The following is a 19667-nucleotide window of genomic DNA, read 5'->3' as shown; positions in this document are numbered from 1 at the left end:
GTACAGATGAGTATGGGGAGCCAGATTGAGCGATTGGGTGAGCGGTTGGGGAACCGGATGGATGCTCAGAGTGACCAAATGGGGGTAATGGGAAACCAAATGGGGGTAATGAGGGACGAAGCGAGGGGTACCAGTGAGAAGTTAGACAATAATTTTGAGGGGTTAGACAACGGGATAAAAGAAGTGAAAAATGGGTTAACGGGGGTAGAAAACAGAATGGCCGCTCAAGAGAATCAAATGGAAGGGATGCAAAAGGGGTTAGAGGGGGTAGAAAATAGAATGGCTGCCCAGGAGAATCAGATAGAGGGAGTGAAAAATGGGTTAGAGGGGTTAGAAAACAGTATGGAAGGCAAATTGAGGGACATGAGGGACCAAGCGGAAAGGGAAGTTAAACAAATGGAGCAGCAGATAGAGGGGGTCAGAATGGGGGTAGAAACCAAACTGGATGCTCACAGGGAGGAAATGGAGCAGATGAGGGTGGCGTCTGGGCAGGAGATGCAAGTGATGGGAGAGGAGATCAGAAGAGGAGTGAGTGAGGAGGTCGGAGGAGTGCGCGAGGAGGTGAGGCACTGTAAGGAGCACATGGAGAAGGAGGTGAGAAAGGGGACTGTAAAATTGCAAGGGGGCATAGAGGACCTGACGCAGGAGGTGGAGCAGCTGACGGTGGGACAGACGGAGTTAGTGGAGCAGGTTCAAAGGAACACTGCGGTATTGGGAGGTTTAAAAGCGACACAAAACGACATAAAAAACGACTTGATAGCGACGAAGAGGGAATGTCAGATGGTACGTGAGGGACTGACAACGAGGTTGGACGAGGTGATAGAGGTAATGGAGACGAAGGACCGGCAGGTGAGGACGCACCTGGAAACGGTCAAGGTAGCCTTGGAGGACGAGCTTGAGGAGACGTACCGGGGAATAAAAGAGGTGAAGCACAAATTAGAAGAAGTGGAAGAAGGGATGAGTGAAATTAAGAAGCGACGGAGAGGGGATAAGAAAGAGATAAAAGAGGAGATAAAAGAATTGGTCCAAAGTCTGTGTTTGGATCGTGATGATGTGCTCATTAACCGGATGAGGGATTCGCAGGTGATGGAGGAGAAGCGAAGAGGAAGAGGACCCGGTGTAAGTGGTGACCAATATGGTCGTGCGTATGATGCGCCAGGGGATTTAAGGAGCTTGGGGGTCGAGATGGACCCGGGTGTTCGTGAGAGGCCGTTGGTGAAGTGTGCGACAGGTCTGGTGTGCGAAAAAGGAGGTGTGCGAGAAAGTCCGACTCTGGGGTGTGTGAGGAAAAAGTGCGTGCCAAGGAGTGAGTGTGCTGGCGAGAGTGAGTCGGTCGTAGCGCGTGTGCGAGGGAGCACATGGAAGCGTGGTGTGGTGAGTGTTACAGAGGGTGTGACGGGAGAGTGTGCGCAGGAGTGTGCGCGAGAAAGGTGTGTGATGGACAGGTGCATGGGGAAAGAGTGCGCTGTCAAGAGTAAGGGTGAGTGCGCTGTCAGGAATGGAGGTGAAAGTAGTGAGAGTGACATGGAGCGTGAGTTAGTTGTGACAGGTGAGCGAGGATGTACACCTGGGATGGAAGGGTGCACACCTGGAATGGTAGAGCGTGAGTGGGAATGCACGCTGGAGTTGGTGGTGAGGCACGTGGTTGGGTGTGCGAATGAGGGCACACCTGTGATTGTCACAGAGGAGGGGGCGCGAAGCGGTGTATTGGTGAGGTGTGCGAGCAACGAATGTGTGCCAAAGTGTTCGGTGGTCAGGTGTGTGACCAAGGCTGTGAGTGGAATGGGTGTACCTGGGTGTGTAAGGAAGGGTACGAGGAGCATGGGCACAGCTGGATGTGTGAGCAAGGAACGGGCTGCGGGGTGTAAGCGTCCAGGTGAAGCATCGACGTTAGACGGGATAGAGTTTAGAACGACTTATAGCCGAATCGGGCCCTCGGTGCGTGCTGGGCCTCGCTTTGAACGGCCGCGTCCGTGCTCCACTAGGCGGAGCTGGCAGCCCGATAGAAAGGGTCGTCATGGCGACCACTTTTTGGTGAGACGTGCCGGCAGGTCGAGATCGGGACATTGGATGGCTCCACGCCGAGGTGATGCGTGGGATCTCGGCCCGGGTAAGCCCCCGTCCCTGCACCGAGTGCCGGACGCATCCAGCCGCTGGCACAAAACAACCCGCATCCATTGCTTGGCTTTACGAAGCCGGGCTTTGGACAGGGATTGGCGCACCGAGAGGTATTAGTGAGTAGACTGGGTGATGAGGTTAGTGTTTTGGACCCAAAATTAGAGAAAAACAAAATTTGATGATTGGCAAGGGATTGGCAGTAGTGATTGGCAGATGATGGGCAGTGATTGGCAAATTTTTAATTTGTTGAAATTTGATGTGCAAAATTGATAGTGAGAGACCCCCGATGTGGTGGGATGGCAAATCCACCATCCCTCACAGGTGGGGCAAAGGAGCAATAGTTTATGGGGTGTATGGCAGTGAAAACTAGCCCGGGTGGGTTAGGATATTGTGTGTAGGGACTAGCGAAGATGACAGTAGGTAACGTTAAGGTTAGTTAGTGACTGATACCTGTAGTGGGGACGCAGGTAGATTAGTGTGGATTATAATGACGAGGGAGCGCAATAGTTAAAGGGACGACTGGGAAGCGCAAGTTTCAGAAGGGAGTAGTTAGCTGAGATGATGCTGTGTGTGTGAGGATTGAACAGGTGTGATTGCACAGGTGTGCAACTGGACAGGTGTGTGGAGTAGTGTATGAGTAGTGAGTGTTGTGGATCAGCGCGAATGCGCTTGGGGAGAGAAGGGTGCCGGTGGCACCAGGTGTGAGAGCACAGGTGTGCAGGTACAGGTGTGTGGAGAGAGTTGGAGTAAGTGGTACGGAGTGGTGTGCATGGTGCGAAGGTGTGGATGGGGGAAGAGTGGACCCCTTTCACGAGTACCCGGGGCGGGTAGTGTAAGTGTTAGGTAGAGGGTACAGGTAAATTGTGGTTGGATATTGGCATTTGTGGTGCGGTTGCAGAATGGTGTTGTGGATGGGTGCATTAGTGTTGTGGAAATGGCTGGGCGTGTAGCCTGTTAGTGTGTGTAGTTGGTTGGGCACTCCACCACTGTGAGGATGTCGGCCAGGTGAGGCCGCAGGTGGGCTCTGGGAGCCGGTAGTTGTGAGTGGGTGCCTGAGGGTCCCGGGTGTGGATCGGGCAGCCCAGTGCCAGAGAGGGCACGGAGTGGGGAGAGCGCCAGAGGGCCTTCCCCAGGTAGTTAGGTTAGGGTAAGGAGCAGGTAAGCTCGGAGGCAACTGCAGTGGTGGAGGTGTGCAGGTGGGTAGACCCACTGGGAGAGGTACACGTCGCAGCCCAGAAATTGTACGAGGGCACCGGGAGATGAATCGGGGGAGTGAGACCCCAAATTGAAGAGCACCACAGTTTGGCCAATGGGAATTGGTTTTTAGAACCCATAGTGTAAGAGGGCCAATGGTTTGGCCGGAGGAAGACCCCGGGTAGTGTAAAGTTGTTAAAGTCATTTAGGAAATAGTTAGGAATGAAGAACCTGTCGCACCATACGCAGCCACTTACCTGTGGTGATGATGATGACTCCACACCTGTGTTTTCTTTGTTTTGTTGCAGGAGATGAATCGCTGTGTGGATTTGTGAGACGCATCACGACGTGGATGAGACATTGGGGTGATTCCATCTCTCCCTCCCTAGGAGGGACTGATGATGAATTGGTAATGGCAAATTATGATGTTGAGTTGGAGATGGCAAATTTTAATGAGAGTTGAAAATGGCAAATTTGATTGGTTAGGAGGGAGAGAAGACGAATTTGGTTTATGGGAGGAACGGGGAAGACAGTAGGGATGTTAGTTGATTTGTAAAGTAGATGTTTATGGGTAGTGTTGTGTTTTGTGGATACAGTAAGGGGTAAGGGAGGGGCCATGTAGGTTACCTGGTGGGGGGGGGGGGGCGTACGATAGGAACGTACCTGTCTCACCTGGTTCCCATGTGCCCCCAGTGTGCATCACCTTACATTGCGTGCACTTTTGCGCCCTTACCACCTTACTCACTTGTCTGCTTCTTTTGTCTCCCACCTCCGAGGATCTGGCTTTGGGGTAGAGAGAGAGGAGAGAGAGGTGCTGGCTGCGCAGTTGTGGGCCTGCACTTTCGCTGTTTGCTGCCGGGATCGATACACCATATGGACCGCAATGGTTGTGGCCACCCACAATGGACCGCAGTTCGTTTGCGGCCAAGCACCACCCGGGGATGGACCTATGGGTCAACGTGGCACCTATGCCATACAGGTGAACCACTTTTAGTTACCACCAAGTGCACCACAAGAAGAGCAAGAGACACCTGCAGGGTTAGGGGTTGTCGAATTTATTTTTATACCAATGAACAATGGTGACTGCACCGGATGGTGCTGACTGTGTGGTGGGGTGGTGCTTTTGATGCTGGGAAAGGGTGCTCTGCACGTTATTAAAGGCCGTCGGCCACAGAGCACTCGTGGGTTGGTGTATCGATGCTGGCAAGCGCGCTCTCTCTATGCATAACATCTGCATGTGTTCCTCCAAAGACAGGTCCTGGATCGTAGTGTAAATAGCAGCGTAGTCTTGTAAATAATGCTCCCTACCGGCTGTATGTTTAGTTTGCGAATTCTTTCCGGATTCGGTTATCCTGTGGGTGTGTTTCTGTGAGGAGAAGGGTGCAACGTCGCAGGGGGACATATTTACTCATTTGTGAATATCTGTAAAACTGTCGCACTCAGGGTAGAGTTAATAGTAGAGGGAACTACATTGCGTGCCACACTAAAGTAGGTAAAAATTTATCGGGTCGGGACGCCCCGAGGGTAGAGAAGGGTGCAATGTTGCGAATATGGAATTTGGCCTCCATATCCGCTTGTAAATATTCCCCTATTTTCTCCAATACTCCCCAACTTTCCCCAATCCCCCATTCCCTAGTCCCATTGCATGTAAATAACAATCAGTAGAGCCGACCTTCCCCTTATTCCCCCATTAAATGTCGTGCCCAGGTCCACCGCACCACACGTAGACAACTTTCGGACATCTTCCTAGTTATTCTTATTCTATGTCAGTTAAGGCCTCGTCTCCATTAATTATGACTCTTCGTTGCACCAGAATGTGATTATATGGCATCAGTAGTGAGTTTAGGACCTTTCCCATACCTCCTTCCATCTTCTTCCCCAACAATTACAACAACAACAGAGGAGATGGCGGCGGAGCGGGGGAGGATGCGTCCTCACACCGGCTCGATTAGCGCCATAGACCATGCGCTCCACGGGGTTACCACGAAGGGGCTCCTTGTCAGCTCCTCGTCAAGGGCGGAGCCTGGTAAACCCCCCCGCACGCACCCAATGAGAAGCAACGTGCCGATTCCACGAGGCGGAGCTAACGAGCCGAGGGCGTGTCACTCCCCGCCGGATATACGCGGCCCCGCGCCGGATGTGACGAGAGATGCGCACCCAGCTTGGAGAAGGAAAGCCACCTGCGAGCGCTGAGTCAGATGCGCCCCCCAGCTTGAGCAAACAAGACGCCATCCGAGCGCTGCGACCTCCCCGCATCTCTGGACCGGACCGAGTCGATTCTGCCTTGAGCCAAGAGGGCACCTGGAGCCATCGCTACCTGCCTTTCCTAGCCATCAAACCCCCGTGTGAGTCAGCCGTTGTCCCGTGTGTCTGTCGTCTGTCCGGGGTTAATATAAGAGTGTGTCTAAGTGCCTGTCTTCCTGTAATATACCTCTAGCCCCTGTAATCTAACCTTTTCCGTACGAATATACTTGAGAATCGAAACATTGGTGTCGTATTGTGTTATTGTAATCCAGCCGGGTGTCTTCTTTTTCTTATTGAGCCAGCGTGGCGCGGCTTCGTCAACGTCGAGTATAATCGGTAACTTGTGCAGACGTGGTCATACCAAAACCGCTCGGTAAACTAACATCTAAGCCACGTCTGTAACAATATATATATATATATATATATATATACATATATATATATACATATATATACATATATATACATATATATACATATATATATATACAAATATATATATATATATATATATACAAATATATATATATTGTTACGGACACGGCTTTTAGATGTTATATTGACCGAGCGGTGGTGTATTTAACCGCGTCCGAACAGTTACTCCCCGATTAGAACCCGATTCCACCCGAACGTTGACTAATCGCGCTACAGATATTCAATTGGGAAACCTCTAAAGCGACCGAAAGAGAAGAAGAGAGAAGAAAGACAGAGTTTGGAGGAAGAACAGATTTATTATACACACACAAGCAATATTTTAGAGCGACCAATATTATTTACAGCAATAGATGGAAAAGAGCAGTCACACAGTGCATTGTTAACTTATTCTATTTCATTTACTTAATCCCCAAGACAACGAGTAGGACAGGACGTTCACACTCACACGGTGGATATTGCAGGCAGGTAATGGCTCGAGGTTGATTGCTTGAGAGGAAGGCAAAGTCGGAGGCCGCAGCACCCCTCGCGGTTTTGGCGGGAAAACCTCCGTCGCGTATCCGCGGCCGTCACGCGCTGGCTCGGCACACCTGCTCCTCTTCCTGGGGTGGAGCCGTCTCCCTCCGTTCAGCGCGTCTCTCCAACGACAGGGGGGTATTGCAGGCAGGCAGGTAGGTAGGTAGGTAGGTAGGGCTTGCGGTGGATTGCGCTCCTCTTCCAGGTCATCCCCCAGCGTATCTCTCAAGGCCTCTCTTTGGTGCAGCCTCGTTGCTCCTCTCCAGTCATCTCCAGCTCATCTCTCATCTCCTCAAGCAGTCCCCCTGCAGTCGCTTTTATCACCTCGGGCGAAATCAAGCCGCCGACTCCGAGGGCACGCCTACCGGGTCACTCACCGCGGTGTTGATTGGCTGTTAGGGCCGGTTCAATCCTTCCCTCTTCTGACGAGGTGGAGACACGCCTTTCTTCTCCAACCTTACCTCGTGGCCAATGGTGGTTGAAGAGAAAAACCGACCAAAATGCGGAAGGCAAATGGAAGGGAGGTTTTGGGGAAATTGGAAGGGCCTACGCTTATTTTGTTTGATACAATGCAAAGTCAATCTAGTGGGAAAACACATACTTAGCCTACATGGAATAAGGAAATACACTATTTAAAAGATATATCGTGACCTGCGTGTATGTTCTATGAAATTAATTAGGAGGACGGCTGCGACCATTATTTACATTACCAGGATGTTACCATACCAAAACCATACTCTTCACATCCGTTACCCTTCCTCCAAAATTGTTACACTCCTCAAAACCCGTTACACTTCTCAAAACCCGTTACACTTCTCAAAATCGTTACACTGCACCCTCCTTTCTTCAGGCACGTCCTCGGGCCTACTAGACTTAACTGAGTGTGACATGTAGGTGTAATTCCCTCTACAATTAACCTGACCCTGAGTGTGACAATTTTAAAACACAAATAAGTATGTCCCCCTATTGCATTGCATCCTGTCTAACAGACTCAAGCCCACAGCTAACCGAATTACGGAATTATTCTGAAACTATACATTTACGGTGGGGAGCATTATTTACAATGACGTGATTTCTTATTTACAACGCAACCTAGGACCTGTGTGTTTTTTTTTTTCTTTTCTTTTTAGGGAACAAGAGAAAGAAATTCCTGTTGGGAGGGAGGAGACAGCACGCATTGCATCGATGCACCAGTACCAATACCACCAAAGCACCCAAAAGCACCCAAACACCACAAAGCACCCAAAAACACCATCCGGTGCGGTTACCATGGTTCATAATAAACACAACAAAACAACTGGTGGTGGTCTTCTCCTTCTCTGCTGGGCCGATGTTCTTCCCGACGTCTTCTGGCTTCATGCGGCCTATTTGGACATACTAAAAAAAGCACAACTTGTGTCCATTTTTATTTAGGGCCTCAGGGGCCAACTAAGGGTGGTCCACCTGTCTGGCATAGGTGCCACCTTACCGAGGTCCGCAAGCAAGATTCCCTGGCCACTATGGCCGGTCTCCAACAGAGGTGCTCTGCCCCAGAACCTGGGGTCCATCAAGTGGTACTTGGCCGCCGAACAGCGGTCCATAAAGTGGTACATCAACGCAATGCGTGCTGGTTCTGGGAATCTCGGGCGCACAATGGCCACCTCACGCACGCTCCCCTCGGCACCCAATGGCGCACAGGTCATGTGGGAGACAAAAGAAAGACAATTGAGCGAGGGGTAAGGTCACAAGGGTACACGTCAAACAAGGCAATGCAAGGTGAAATGCGTACGGAGGGCGAAGTGAGAAAGCTCGTCCCTACCGTACGTCACCCCCCTGTCACCTACCCTACCCTTGTTCTCACCCCATATGTACAAAAATCTACACATTTACAAATTCGTCACTACTGTCACGTCTTCCCCATATTTCCCCTATACCAAATTCGTCCCCACAATCCCTTTACTTCAAAATTTGCCATCACCAAATTCATCATCAATCCTCATAAGGAGGCAGAGATGGAACATCAAAGCACAATGTCACACCCACGTCATGATGCGTCTCACATTCCAAACATTTGCACAGTAAAAATAATTAAACATGGCATGGTGTGGAGTACCTGTCACCTCAGGTGAGTGGATGCAGATGGTGCGAGGAGATCCTTCATCCTAACTATCCTCTAAATGACTTTAACACACTTTACACTACCCGGGGTCTTTCCCTGCCAATCCATTGGCCAACTTACACTATGGGTTCTAATAACCAATTCCCATTGGCCAAACTGTGGTGCTCCTCAATTTGGGGTCTCACTCCCCCGATTCATCTCCCGGTGCTCTAGCACAATTTCTGGGCTGCGACGTGTACCTCTCCCAACAGGTCTACCCACCTGCACACCTCCACCACTGTAGTTGCCACCCGAGCTTACCTAGCTCCTCACCCTAACCTAACTACCTGGGGACAGCCCCTCTCCTGGCTCTGTCACCCCTTGGTGCCCTCTGGCACTGGGCTACCCGGGTCCGTCCTCCGGATCCTCGGGCCCCATCCACAACAACTACTACCGGCTCCCAGAGCCCACCTGCGGCCTCACCTGGCCGACATCCTTACAGTGGTGGAGTGCCCAAACCAACTACACACACTAACAGGCTACACGCCCAGCCATTTCCACAACACCAACGCACCCATCCACATACCATTCTGTCACCCGCACCACAGATGCCAATATCCAACTACAATTTACCTATACCCTCTACCTAACACTTACACTACCCGCCCCGGGTATCCGTGATGGGGGTCCACTCTTCCCCCATTCACACCTTCGCACCATCCACTCCACTCCACAATTTCCACCATACTCACTCCACGACCATCCATTCCAATACTCCATACCATTTATTCCATACCCCTGTCTTTCATTCACCTGTCGTTGCACACCTGTGCAATCATACCTGGTGCCACCTGCACCCTCCTTTCTTCCTGGACCATTTGGTCAACACAACACGCAATCACCACTACTCCCTCATACACTGCTCCACACACCTGTTCAGTTGCACACCTGTGCAATCACACCTGTTCCATTCTTCCACACACGGCATCATCTCAGCTAACTCCTCCCCTCTGAAACTTGCGCTTCCCAGTCGTCCCTTTAAACTATTGCGCTCCCACGTCATTATCAACCACACTAACCTACCTGCGTCCCCACTACAGGTATCAGTCACTAACTAACCTTATCGTTACCTAAGGTCATCTTCGCTAGATCCCTATCATTATCCAAGCCCTCCCTGGCTCGTTTTCACTGCCATAAACCCCATAATCTATAGCGCATTTGCCCCCACCTGTGAGGGATGGTGGATTTGCCATCCCACCACATCGGGGGTCTCTCACTACCAATTTCGCTCGTCCAAATCCAACAATTCAAAAATTTTCCATTTACTGCCAATTCTATTCACTTTTCTAAATTTCGTTTCAAATCACTACTATCACTATCACCATCACCCGTCTACTTATTACATCCTCTCGGTGCGCCAATTCACATCACCCGTCTACTTATTACATCCTCTCGGTGCGCCAATTCACATCTACAGCCCGGCTTCGTACAGCCGAGCACTGAACGCGGATTCTTTTGTGCTGGCGGCTGGATGCGTCCCGCATTCGGGGCAGGGACGGAGGCTTACCCGGGCCGAGATCCCATGCACCACTTCGGCGTGGAGCCATCCAATGTCCCGATCTCGACCTGCCGGCACGTCTCAATAGAAAGTGGTCGCCATGACGACCCTTCCTATCGAGCTGCCCGCTCCGCCTTGTGGAGCCCGGACGCGGCCGCTCCACGCGAGGCCCAGCGTGGATCGCGCACGGCGGTCCTTTCGAACCCGCCGTGGCTCGGATCTCCGCTGGTTCTCGCGGCACGCGAAGCCCGGCACGCACCGAGGGCCCGATCCGGCTAAAAGTCGACCTAACCTTTAACCCGGTTACCGTCGACGCTTCACCTGCAGGCTTACATGCATACGCTACCTCTTTCTTGCTCATACATGCAGCCGTTCCCATTCTCCTCGTACCTTTTCTTTCACACCTCGGTACACTCACTCCGCTCACCGACTTGGTCACACACCTGACCACCGAACACTTTGGCACACATTCGTTGCTCGCACACCTCACCAATACACCGCTTCGCGCCCCCTCCTCGGTCACCTCCTTTGTGACAATCACAGGTGTGCTCTCACCCGCACACCCAACCACGTGTCTCACTACCAATTCCAGCGTGCATTCCCACTCACGCTCTACCATTCCAGGTGTGCATCCTTCCATCCCAGGTGTACATCCTCGCTCACCTATCACAACCAGCTCACGCTCCGTTTCACTCTCACTACTCTCACCTCCACTCTCAGTCGCGCACTCACCCTTACTCTTGACAGCATGCGCTTTCCCCATGCACCCGTCCGTTACACACCTTTCTCGCGCATCCTCCCGCGCACACTTCTTCGTTACTTCCTCCGTAACACTCACCACAGGCATGCATTCTCCCTTACTCTTGACAGCATGCGCTTTCCCCATGCACCCGTCCGTTACACACCTTTCTCGCGCGTCCTCCCGCGCACACTTTTTCGTTACTTCCTCCGTAACACTCACCACACCACGCTTCCCTGTGCTCCCTCGCACACGCGCTTTGACCAATTCACTCTTGACGGCACACTCACTCCTCGGCGTGCACTTTTTCCTCACACACCCCATGGTCGGACATTCTCGCACACCCCTTTTTTCGCACACCTGTCCTGTCACACACCTCACCAACGGCCTTTCACGAACACCCGGATCCAAACCAATCCCCAAGCCGACTGAATCTCCCCTCACATCATGTACATTGCCACTCACCTCCGTACCTCGTCGCACCTTCTCTGCCACCTGCAAACTTTTTATTTGGTTAGTGAGCACCGCATCATGATTTGAACACAGACCTTGTACACATTCCATCACCTCCTCCCGGATTTCTCTCTTAGTTTCTGTCCGTCCCTTCTTAATTTCACTCACCTCTTCTCCCACTTCCTCTAATTTTTGTTTAACCTCTTTTATTTCCCGGTGCGTCTCCTCAAGTTCGTCCTCTAAGGCTACCGTGACCGTTTCTACGTGCGTCCTTACCTCCCGGTCCTTCGTCTCCATTGCTTCTGTCACCTCTTCCACCCTCATTGTCAGTTCCTCCCGTACCATCTGACATTGCCTCTGCGTCGCTATTAATTCGTTTTTAATTTCTTTTTGTGTCGCCTTTAACCCTCCTAGTACCGCCGTGTTCTTTTGAACCTGCTCCACTAACTTAGTTTGTCCCTCTGTCAGCTGCTCCACCTCCTCCGTCAGATCTTCTATTCCCCCTTGTAACTTTGCCGTATTATTTCTCACCTCTTTCTCGATACGCTTTTCGCCTCGCTTTACCTCCTCGCGTAGCCCCGAGACCTCCTCACTCATCCCTCTTCGTATTTCCTCCATCTGGTTCCCCATCTGTTCGATTTCCCGGGCGGATTGTTCCCCCATTTCCCGCAATTTGTCCTCCATCCTATTTTCTAACCCCATTAACCCATTTTTCACCCCCTCTAACTGATTCTCTTGAGCGGCCATTCTGTTTTCTACCCCCATTAACCCATTTTTCACCCCTTCTATCCCATTGTCTAATCCCTCAAATTTCTTGTCTAACTCCTTAAAATTATTGTCTAATCCCTCAAATTTCTTGTCTAACTCCTTAAAATTATTGTCTAACCCCTCAAATTTCTTGTCTAACTCCTTAAAATTATTGTCTAACCCCTCACCGGTACCCCTCGCTTCGTCCCTCATTACCCCCATCATTCTGCTTTCCATTTTCGCACTATCAGCCCTTGCCTCGTCCCTCATTTTGTCCATAAGGGCACCGATTTGTAGCAACAAAAGGTCCGAATCCAACGGCGGCGCTGCTACTGTCGCGGGCGTGGCAAAATTTGGTGCCGCTACACCCACGTGCGCGAGGACGCCATTTTGCACGCCTGCTACTCCCTCAACCGCCTCCTCATTGCTCTCCTCCTCCCTTTCTTCCACATACATTTCCCCTGGTTCCTGGGTTACCCCTAACCCGTCTATCTCCCCCACCGACATCCGATCGCCTTGATTGTCCATGGCGCGATCTCAAAATTCGGGTTTTATAAAACAACACAATTTTGGCAGCTCGTAATTTTGACCAAGATTTTTTTTTTTTAAATTTGGGCCTAACAAATTTAGTCCCGGGTCCGAATCCGACTCCTCGACACCAATTGTTACGGTACTAACACAATTGGTGTCCAAAATTTGGGCTAAATAAATTTAGTCCCAGGTTCGAATCCCATCTCCTGACTACCAATTGTTACGGACACGGCTTTTAGATGTTATATTGACCGAGCGGTGGTGTATTTAACCGCGTCCGAACAGTTACTCCCCGATTAGAACCCGATTCCACCCGAACGTTGACTAATCGCGCTACAGATATTCAATTGGGAAACCTCTAAAGCGACCGAAAGAGAAGAAGAGAGAAGAAAGACAGAGTTTGGAGGAAGAACAGATTTATTATACACACACAAGCAATATTTTAGAGCGACCAATATTATTTACAGCAATAGATGGAAAAGAGCAGTCACACAGTGCATTGTTAACTTATTCTATTTCATTTACTTAATCCCCAAGACAACGAGTAGGACAGGACGTTCACACTCACACGGTGGATATTGCAGGCAGGTAATGGCTCGAGGTTGATTGCTTGAGAGGAAGGCAAAGTCGGAGGCCGCAGCACCCCTCGCGGTTTTGGCGGGAAAACCTCCGTCGCGTATCCGCGGCCGTCACGCGCTGGCTCGGCACACCTGCTCCTCTTCCTGGGGTGGAGCCGTCTCCCTCTGTTCAGCGCGTCTCTCCAACGACAGGGGGGTATTGCAGGCAGGCAGGTAGGTAGGTAGGTAGGTAGGGCTTGCGGTGGATTGCGCTCCTCTTCCAGGTCATCCCCCAGCGTATCTCTCAAGGCCTCTCTTTGGTGCAGCCTCGTTGCTCCTCTCCAGTCATCTCCAGCTCATCTCTCATCTCCTCAAGCAGTCCCCCTGCAGTCGCTTTTATCACCTCGGGCGAAATCAAGCCGCCGACTCCGAGGGCACGCCTACCGGGTCACTCACCGCGGTGTTGATTGGCTGTTAGGGCCGGTTCAATCCTTCCCTCTTCTGACGAGGTGGAGACACGCCTTTCTTCTCCAACCTTACCTCGTGGCCAATGGTGGTTGAAGAGAAAAACCGACCAAAATGCGGAAGGCAAATGGAAGGGAGGTTTTGGGGAAATTGGAAGGGCCTACGCTTATTTTGTTTGATACAATGCAAAGTCAATCTAGTGGGAAAACACATACTTAGCCTACATGGAATAAGGAAATACACTATTTAAAAGATATATCGTGACCTGCGTGTATGTTCTATGAAATTAATTAGGAGGACGGCTGCGACCATTATTTACATTACCAGGATGTTACCATACCAAAACCATACTCTTCACATCCGTTACCCTTCCTCCAAAATTGTTACACTCCTCAAAACCCGTTACACTTCTCAAAACCCGTTACACTTCTCAAAATCGTTACAATATATATATATATATATATATATATATATATATATATATATACATAGTGTTGTGAATATGAGAATGTTTTTTTATTTTGTGGTGGTGGTAAAATGTTGTAAAAGGTTGTTGTAAAAGGTTGTTGTAAAATATCACCCCTCCTCCCTCCGTTGTGGTTGTATAAAGGTCAAAGGGCGTTCCCGTAGTTAGTCCATAAAAAACATACATGCAGGACACGATATATCTTTTCTTTTGATAGTTATCTCTTATTCTGTGTTTTAGGATAAGGCTGTGTCTCCCATTAATTAAAAGTACTCCATTGCACCAGTGAAAGAGAATAGACCCCCTTTCCTTCCCATCCCCAAAAATCTCCCTTTCCATCCCCTCCAAAACCTCCAATGACCTCATATTACATTCCCCTCTCGTCATTGCTGAGCCCTCGATTCCCAATCACCTCCCCTCCAATAACCGCCATTGACCACGAGGCTCGAGTCAGGGAAGAAAGGCGTGTCTCCACCTCGTCAGAGGAGGGGAGGGGCGCGCCCGCCCGTCGTCGTCCGGGGCGGAGCCCGAGGGTCGTGCGACCAGCCAGGGCCGAGGTGAGCGCCCCGATGGGCGTGTCCAAGACGCCGGCGGCGTGATCGCTGGGGGCGCTATAAAAGGCGCAACCGGAAGAAGAAGAAAGAGAGATGCACTCTGGGTTGGAAAAAGAAGGGTTGTTAAGAGAGGAGGAGTTGGTTGCAAGGAGTTGGTCACAGTCGGTTGCCAGAGAAAGGAGTCGGTGGTCAGTTGGTTGCGGTGAGGAGTCGGTGGTGAGGAGTGAGAGAAGCAAGAAAGAGTTGAGGGTTGAGGGACCAGACCAGTGAGACAAGTCCTGGGAACGCAGCGGACGGAGGCCGCCGCAGCAGCGACACCCGGCAACCGCCAAAGGGGGCCTGAACGGCGGTTTGGAGCAGGGCCAACAAAAAGGAACGGCGGCTGCCAAACGCACGATTGAGCTGCAAGACCCCCCTTGGACCTTTCCTCTCCCTCCAGCCATCCACCTTCTGCCATCCCTGGCATTCCCCGCGTGAGTCAGCGTTCTGTTTGTTCTGTCCTGGGATATAAGTTAAGTCTGTAGGTAAGCTAAATTTGCACTGTGTCACCTGCGTCTTGTGCTTGTAAATAAACGTGACATCTGTCTTTTTGCTTGTGTGTAAATAGTAGGAATAAATGTAGTAGTATTTCAAACCTTTTTTTTGTCTCCGTTTTCCTCTTGCGTTGCGTCGCTTTTGTCTTTTCCCTCATTGAGCAGCTAGGGTGCGATACAACCAACGTTCGGGTGGAATCGGGTGAGTTTTGTTAGGTCGCGGTTTTAAACCACCGCTCGGTCTATAACATCCTAACCGCGATCTGTAACAATATATATATACATATATATACATATTGTTACAGACGTGGCTTGGATGTTATTCACCGAGCGGTTTTGGGATGACCACGTCTGCACAAGATTATACTCGATATTATACCCGAAGCCGAACGTTGACTAGTCGCGCGATGCTAGGTCAATGAAGGAACAGACACACGGCTGGGATTAAAATGACGACACCAGGGATACGGTTCTCAAGACCTCCGGAGGAGATTATATTCGTGCGGAAGGTCAGATTACAGGGACGAGAGGTACAACATAGAAAGACAAGCACTTAGACACAATCTTATATTATTCCCAACAGACGACAGATAAACGGGACAAAGCTGACTCACACGGGGATTGATGGAAAGGACAGGCGGGTAGCGATGGCTCCAGGTGCACCTGGGCTCAAAGGTCAGAATCGACTCGGTCCGGTCCAGAGATGCGGGGAGGTCGCAGCGCTCGGATGGCGTCTTGTCTGCTCAAGCTGGGGGCGCATCTGACGTCACATCCGGCGCGGGGCCGCGTATATCCGGCGGGGAGTGACACGCCCTCGGCTCGTTAGCTCCGCCTCGTGGAATCGGCACGTTGCTTCTCATTGGGTGCGTGCGGGGGGGTTACCGGCTCCGCCCTTGACGAGGAGCTGACAAGGAGCCCCTTTGTGGTAACCCCGTGGAGCGCATGGTCTGGAGCGCGTTGTCTGGAGCGCATTGTCGATGGCGGCTAACCGAGCCGGTGGGAGGACGCACACTCCCCCCCGCGCAGCGCCGTGCCCCTCTGTTGTTGTAGACGGGGAAGAAGATGGGAGGAGGTATGGGAAAGGTCCTAAACTCACTACTGGTGCCATATAATCACATTCTGGTGCAACGAAGAGTCATAATTAATGGAAACGAGGCCTTAACTGACATAGACTAAGAATAACTAGCAAGATGTCCGAAAGTTGTCTACGTGTGGTGCGGTGGACCTGGGCACGACATTTAATGGGGGAATAAGGGGAAGGTCGGCTCTACTGATTGTTGTTTACAGACAATGGGACTAGGGAATGGGGGATTGGGGATAGTTGGGGAGTATTGGGGAAAATAGGGGAATATTTACAAGCGGATATGGAGGCCAAATTCCATATTCGCAACATTGCACCCTTCTCTACCCTCGGGGCGTCCCGACCCGATAAATTTTTACCTACTTTAGTGTGGCACGCAATGTAGTTCCCTCTACTATTAACTCTACCCTGAGTGCGACAGTTTTACAGATATTCACAAATGAGTAAATATGTCCCCCTGCGACGTTGCACCCTTCTCCTCTCAGAAACACACCCACAGGATAACCGAATCCGGAAAGAATTCTCAAACTAAACATACAGCCGGTAGGGAGCATTATTTACACAAGACTACGCTGATATTTACACTACGATCCAGGACCTGTTTTTGGAGGAACACATGCAGATGTTATGCATAGAGAGAGCACGCTTGCCAGCATCGATACACCAACCCACGAGTGCTCTGTGGCCGACGGCCTTTAATAACGTGCAGAGCACCCCTTCCAAGCATCAAGCACCACCCCATCACACAGTGAGCACCATCCGGTGCACCAATAAAGTGTTTATAAATCATTGTGTGGTGTCGCAGCCGGCCGATGTTCTGCCGCTGGTCTTGCCTTCGTGTGGTGCACTTGGCCTTCTTACTTCTTTTCAAAAATAAAGAAAGGCGCCAACCGCGTCCATTTCTGTATTTTGGCCTTCAGTGGTGTCAACTATAAGTGGTTCACCTGTATGGCATAGGTGCCACGTTGACCCATAGGTCCATCCCCGGGTGGTGCTTGGCCGCAAACGAACTGCGGTCCATTGTGGGTGGCCACAAACATTGCGGTCCATATGGTGTATCGATCCCGGCAGCAAACAGCGAAAGTGCAGGCCCACAACTGCGTAGCCAGCACCGCTCTCTCCTCTCTCTCTACCCCAAAGCCAGATCCTCGGAGGTGGGAGACAAAAGAAGAAGACAAGTGAGTAAGGTGGTAAGGGCGCAAAAGTGCACGCAATATAAGATGGTGCACACTGGGGGCACATGGGAACCAGGTGAGACAGGTACGTTCCTATCGTACGCCCCCCCCCCCCCACCAGGTAACCTACATGGCCCCTCCCTTACCCCTTACTGTATCCACAAAACTCAACACTACCCATAAACATCTATTTTACAAATCAACAAACATCCCTACTGTCTTCCCCGTTCCTCCCATATACCAAATTCGTCTTCTCTCCCTCCTAACCAATCAAATTTGCCATTTTCAACTCTCATCAAAATTTGCCATCTCCAACTCAACATCAAAATTTGCCATTACCAATTCATCATCAGTCCCTCCTAGGGAGGGAGAGATGGAATCACCCCAATGTCTCATCCACGTCGTGATGCGTCTCACAAATCCTCACAGCAATTCTCATTTCCTGCACAAAACAAAGAAAACACAGGTGTGGAGTCATCATCATCACCACAGGTAAGTGGTTGCGTATGGTGCGACAGGTTCATCAATCCTAACTATCTCCTAAATGACTTTAACAACTTTACACTACCCGGGGTCTTTCTCCGGCCAAACCATTGGCCCTCTTACACTATGGGTTCTAAAAACCAATTCCCATTGGCCAAACTGTGGTGCTCTTCAATTTGGGGTCTCACTCCCCCGATTCATCTCCCGGTGCCCTCGCACAATTTCTGGGCTGTGGCGTGTACCTCTCCCAGTGGGTCTACCCACCTGCACACCTCCACCACTGCAGTTGCCTCCGAGCTTACCTGCTCCTCACCCTAACCTAACTACCTGGGGAAGGCCCTCTGGCTCTCTCCCCACTCCGTGCCCTCTCTGGCACTGGGCTGCCCGATCCACACCCGGGATCCTCAGGCACCCACTCACAACTACCGGCTCCCAGAGCCCACCTGCGGCCTCACCTGGCCGACATCCTCACAGTGGTGGAGTGCCCAACCAACTACACACACTAACAGGCTACACGCCCAGCCATTTCCACAACACTAATGCACCCATTCACAACACCATTCTGCAACCGCACCACAAATGCCAATATCCAACCACAATTTACCTGTACCCTCTACCTAACACTTACACTACCCGCCCCGGGTATCCGTGATGGGGGTCCACTCTTCCCCCATTCACACCTTCACACCATGCACACCACTCCGTACCACTCACTCCAACTCTCTCCACACACCTGTACCTGCACACCTGTGCTCTCACACCTGGTGCCACCTGCACCCTTCTCTCCCCAAGCGCATTCGCGCTGATCCACACACTCACTACTCATACACTGCTCCACACACCTGTCCAGTTGCACACCTGTGCAATCACACCTGTTCAATCCTCACAAACACGGCATCATCTCAGCTAACTACTCCCTTCTGAAACTTGCGCTTCCCAGTCGTCCCTTTAAACTATTGCGCTCCCTCGTCATTATCATCCACACTAATCTACCTGCGTCCCTACTACAGGTATCAGTCACTAACTAAACTTAACGTCACCTAATGTCAATCCTCGCTAGATCCCTACACACCATATCCTAACCCACCCGGGCTAGTTTTCACTGCCATACACCCCATAATCTAGTGCTCCTTTGCCCCCATTGGGCAGGGTGGCAGGGATGCCACTCTTACCCACCGGGCACATCGCTCCTCAATCCCCCAGTCCTCTGGCACTAATAAGCCCCCCTTATTCAGAGGTACTGGGTCCCGCCTCGGCATCTAAACCCGAGGCAATCCACGGGGGCGCCTGCTCGCCGGTGTAAGGTCTTATCCGGTCGGCGTGGACGATCCGAGGGAGGGCTCGTGGCCCCATTTTGATCTTAATGACCACGTCACAGATTTGCGACAGGACGACTCCTGGGCCTTGCCAGGGGGAGGTGAGTTTTGGGCACCTTCCCTTCCGCCTCCGGGGATTAAAGAACCAAATCTTCATCCCCGGAGCGTATTGACTCCCCTGGCTCCGGTCGTCGTACCTGCGCTTCATCTTTTCCCCCGCCAGATGGAGTTGGCGGCGGGCGAAGGCATGGACTAGCTCCATGCCTTCCTCTAGGTGACGTGCGTACCCCTCCCTCGGCGGGTTAACCACTGTGTCTGGCACGGGACCGCATAGCAAGTCGGCGGGAGCCCGTAACTCCCGCCCATACATAAGCAACGCTGGACTGCATGCGGTGGCCCCGTGCTGGCTGGTTCGGTAGGCCATGAGC

The 19667-nt window shown here is 51.3% G+C and overlaps 2 protein-coding genes across 5 annotated transcripts in view; one reads left to right on the top strand and one right to left on the bottom strand.

Annotated features, from left to right (window-relative positions):
- LOC137430060 (SH2B adapter protein 3) overlaps positions 1 to 19667 on the bottom strand; it is a 98557-nt gene that overhangs the window by 42099 nt on the left and 36791 nt on the right. For 2 of the 4 annotated variants that reach the window (XM_078780166.1, XM_078780167.1), the window contains exon 1: positions 17210 to 17403. The exons of the other annotated variants lie outside the window; for them this stretch is intronic. In XM_078780166.1, the coding sequence (XP_078636292.1) occupies positions 17210 to 17305 (96 nt within the window). In that variant the 5' untranslated portion in view covers positions 17306 to 17403. Of the gene's footprint in view, positions 1 to 17209; positions 17404 to 19667 lie in introns of those variants that run through there. 4 annotated transcript variants of the gene reach the window in all.
- The window catches only part of LOC137430068 (acetyl-CoA carboxylase 1), a 763460-nt gene continuing 747973 nt past the window's right edge, over positions 4181 to 19667 (top strand). Inside the window, exon 1 of the mRNA XM_078780164.1 lies at positions 4181 to 4291. Coding sequence (XP_078636290.1) covers positions 4196 to 4291 — 96 coding nt within the window. The 5' untranslated portion in view covers positions 4181 to 4195. The remainder of the gene's footprint in view (positions 4292 to 19667) is intronic.

Source organism: Myxine glutinosa, chromosome 6 (genome assembly GCF_964187855.1).
Source record: "Myxine glutinosa chromosome 6, kmMyxGlut1.1, whole genome shotgun sequence".
NCBI lineage: Eukaryota > Metazoa > Chordata > Myxini > Myxiniformes > Myxinidae > Myxine > Myxine glutinosa.
Note: the sequence above shows the minus strand (reverse complement) of the source record. Positions and strands in the feature narration are given on the sequence as shown.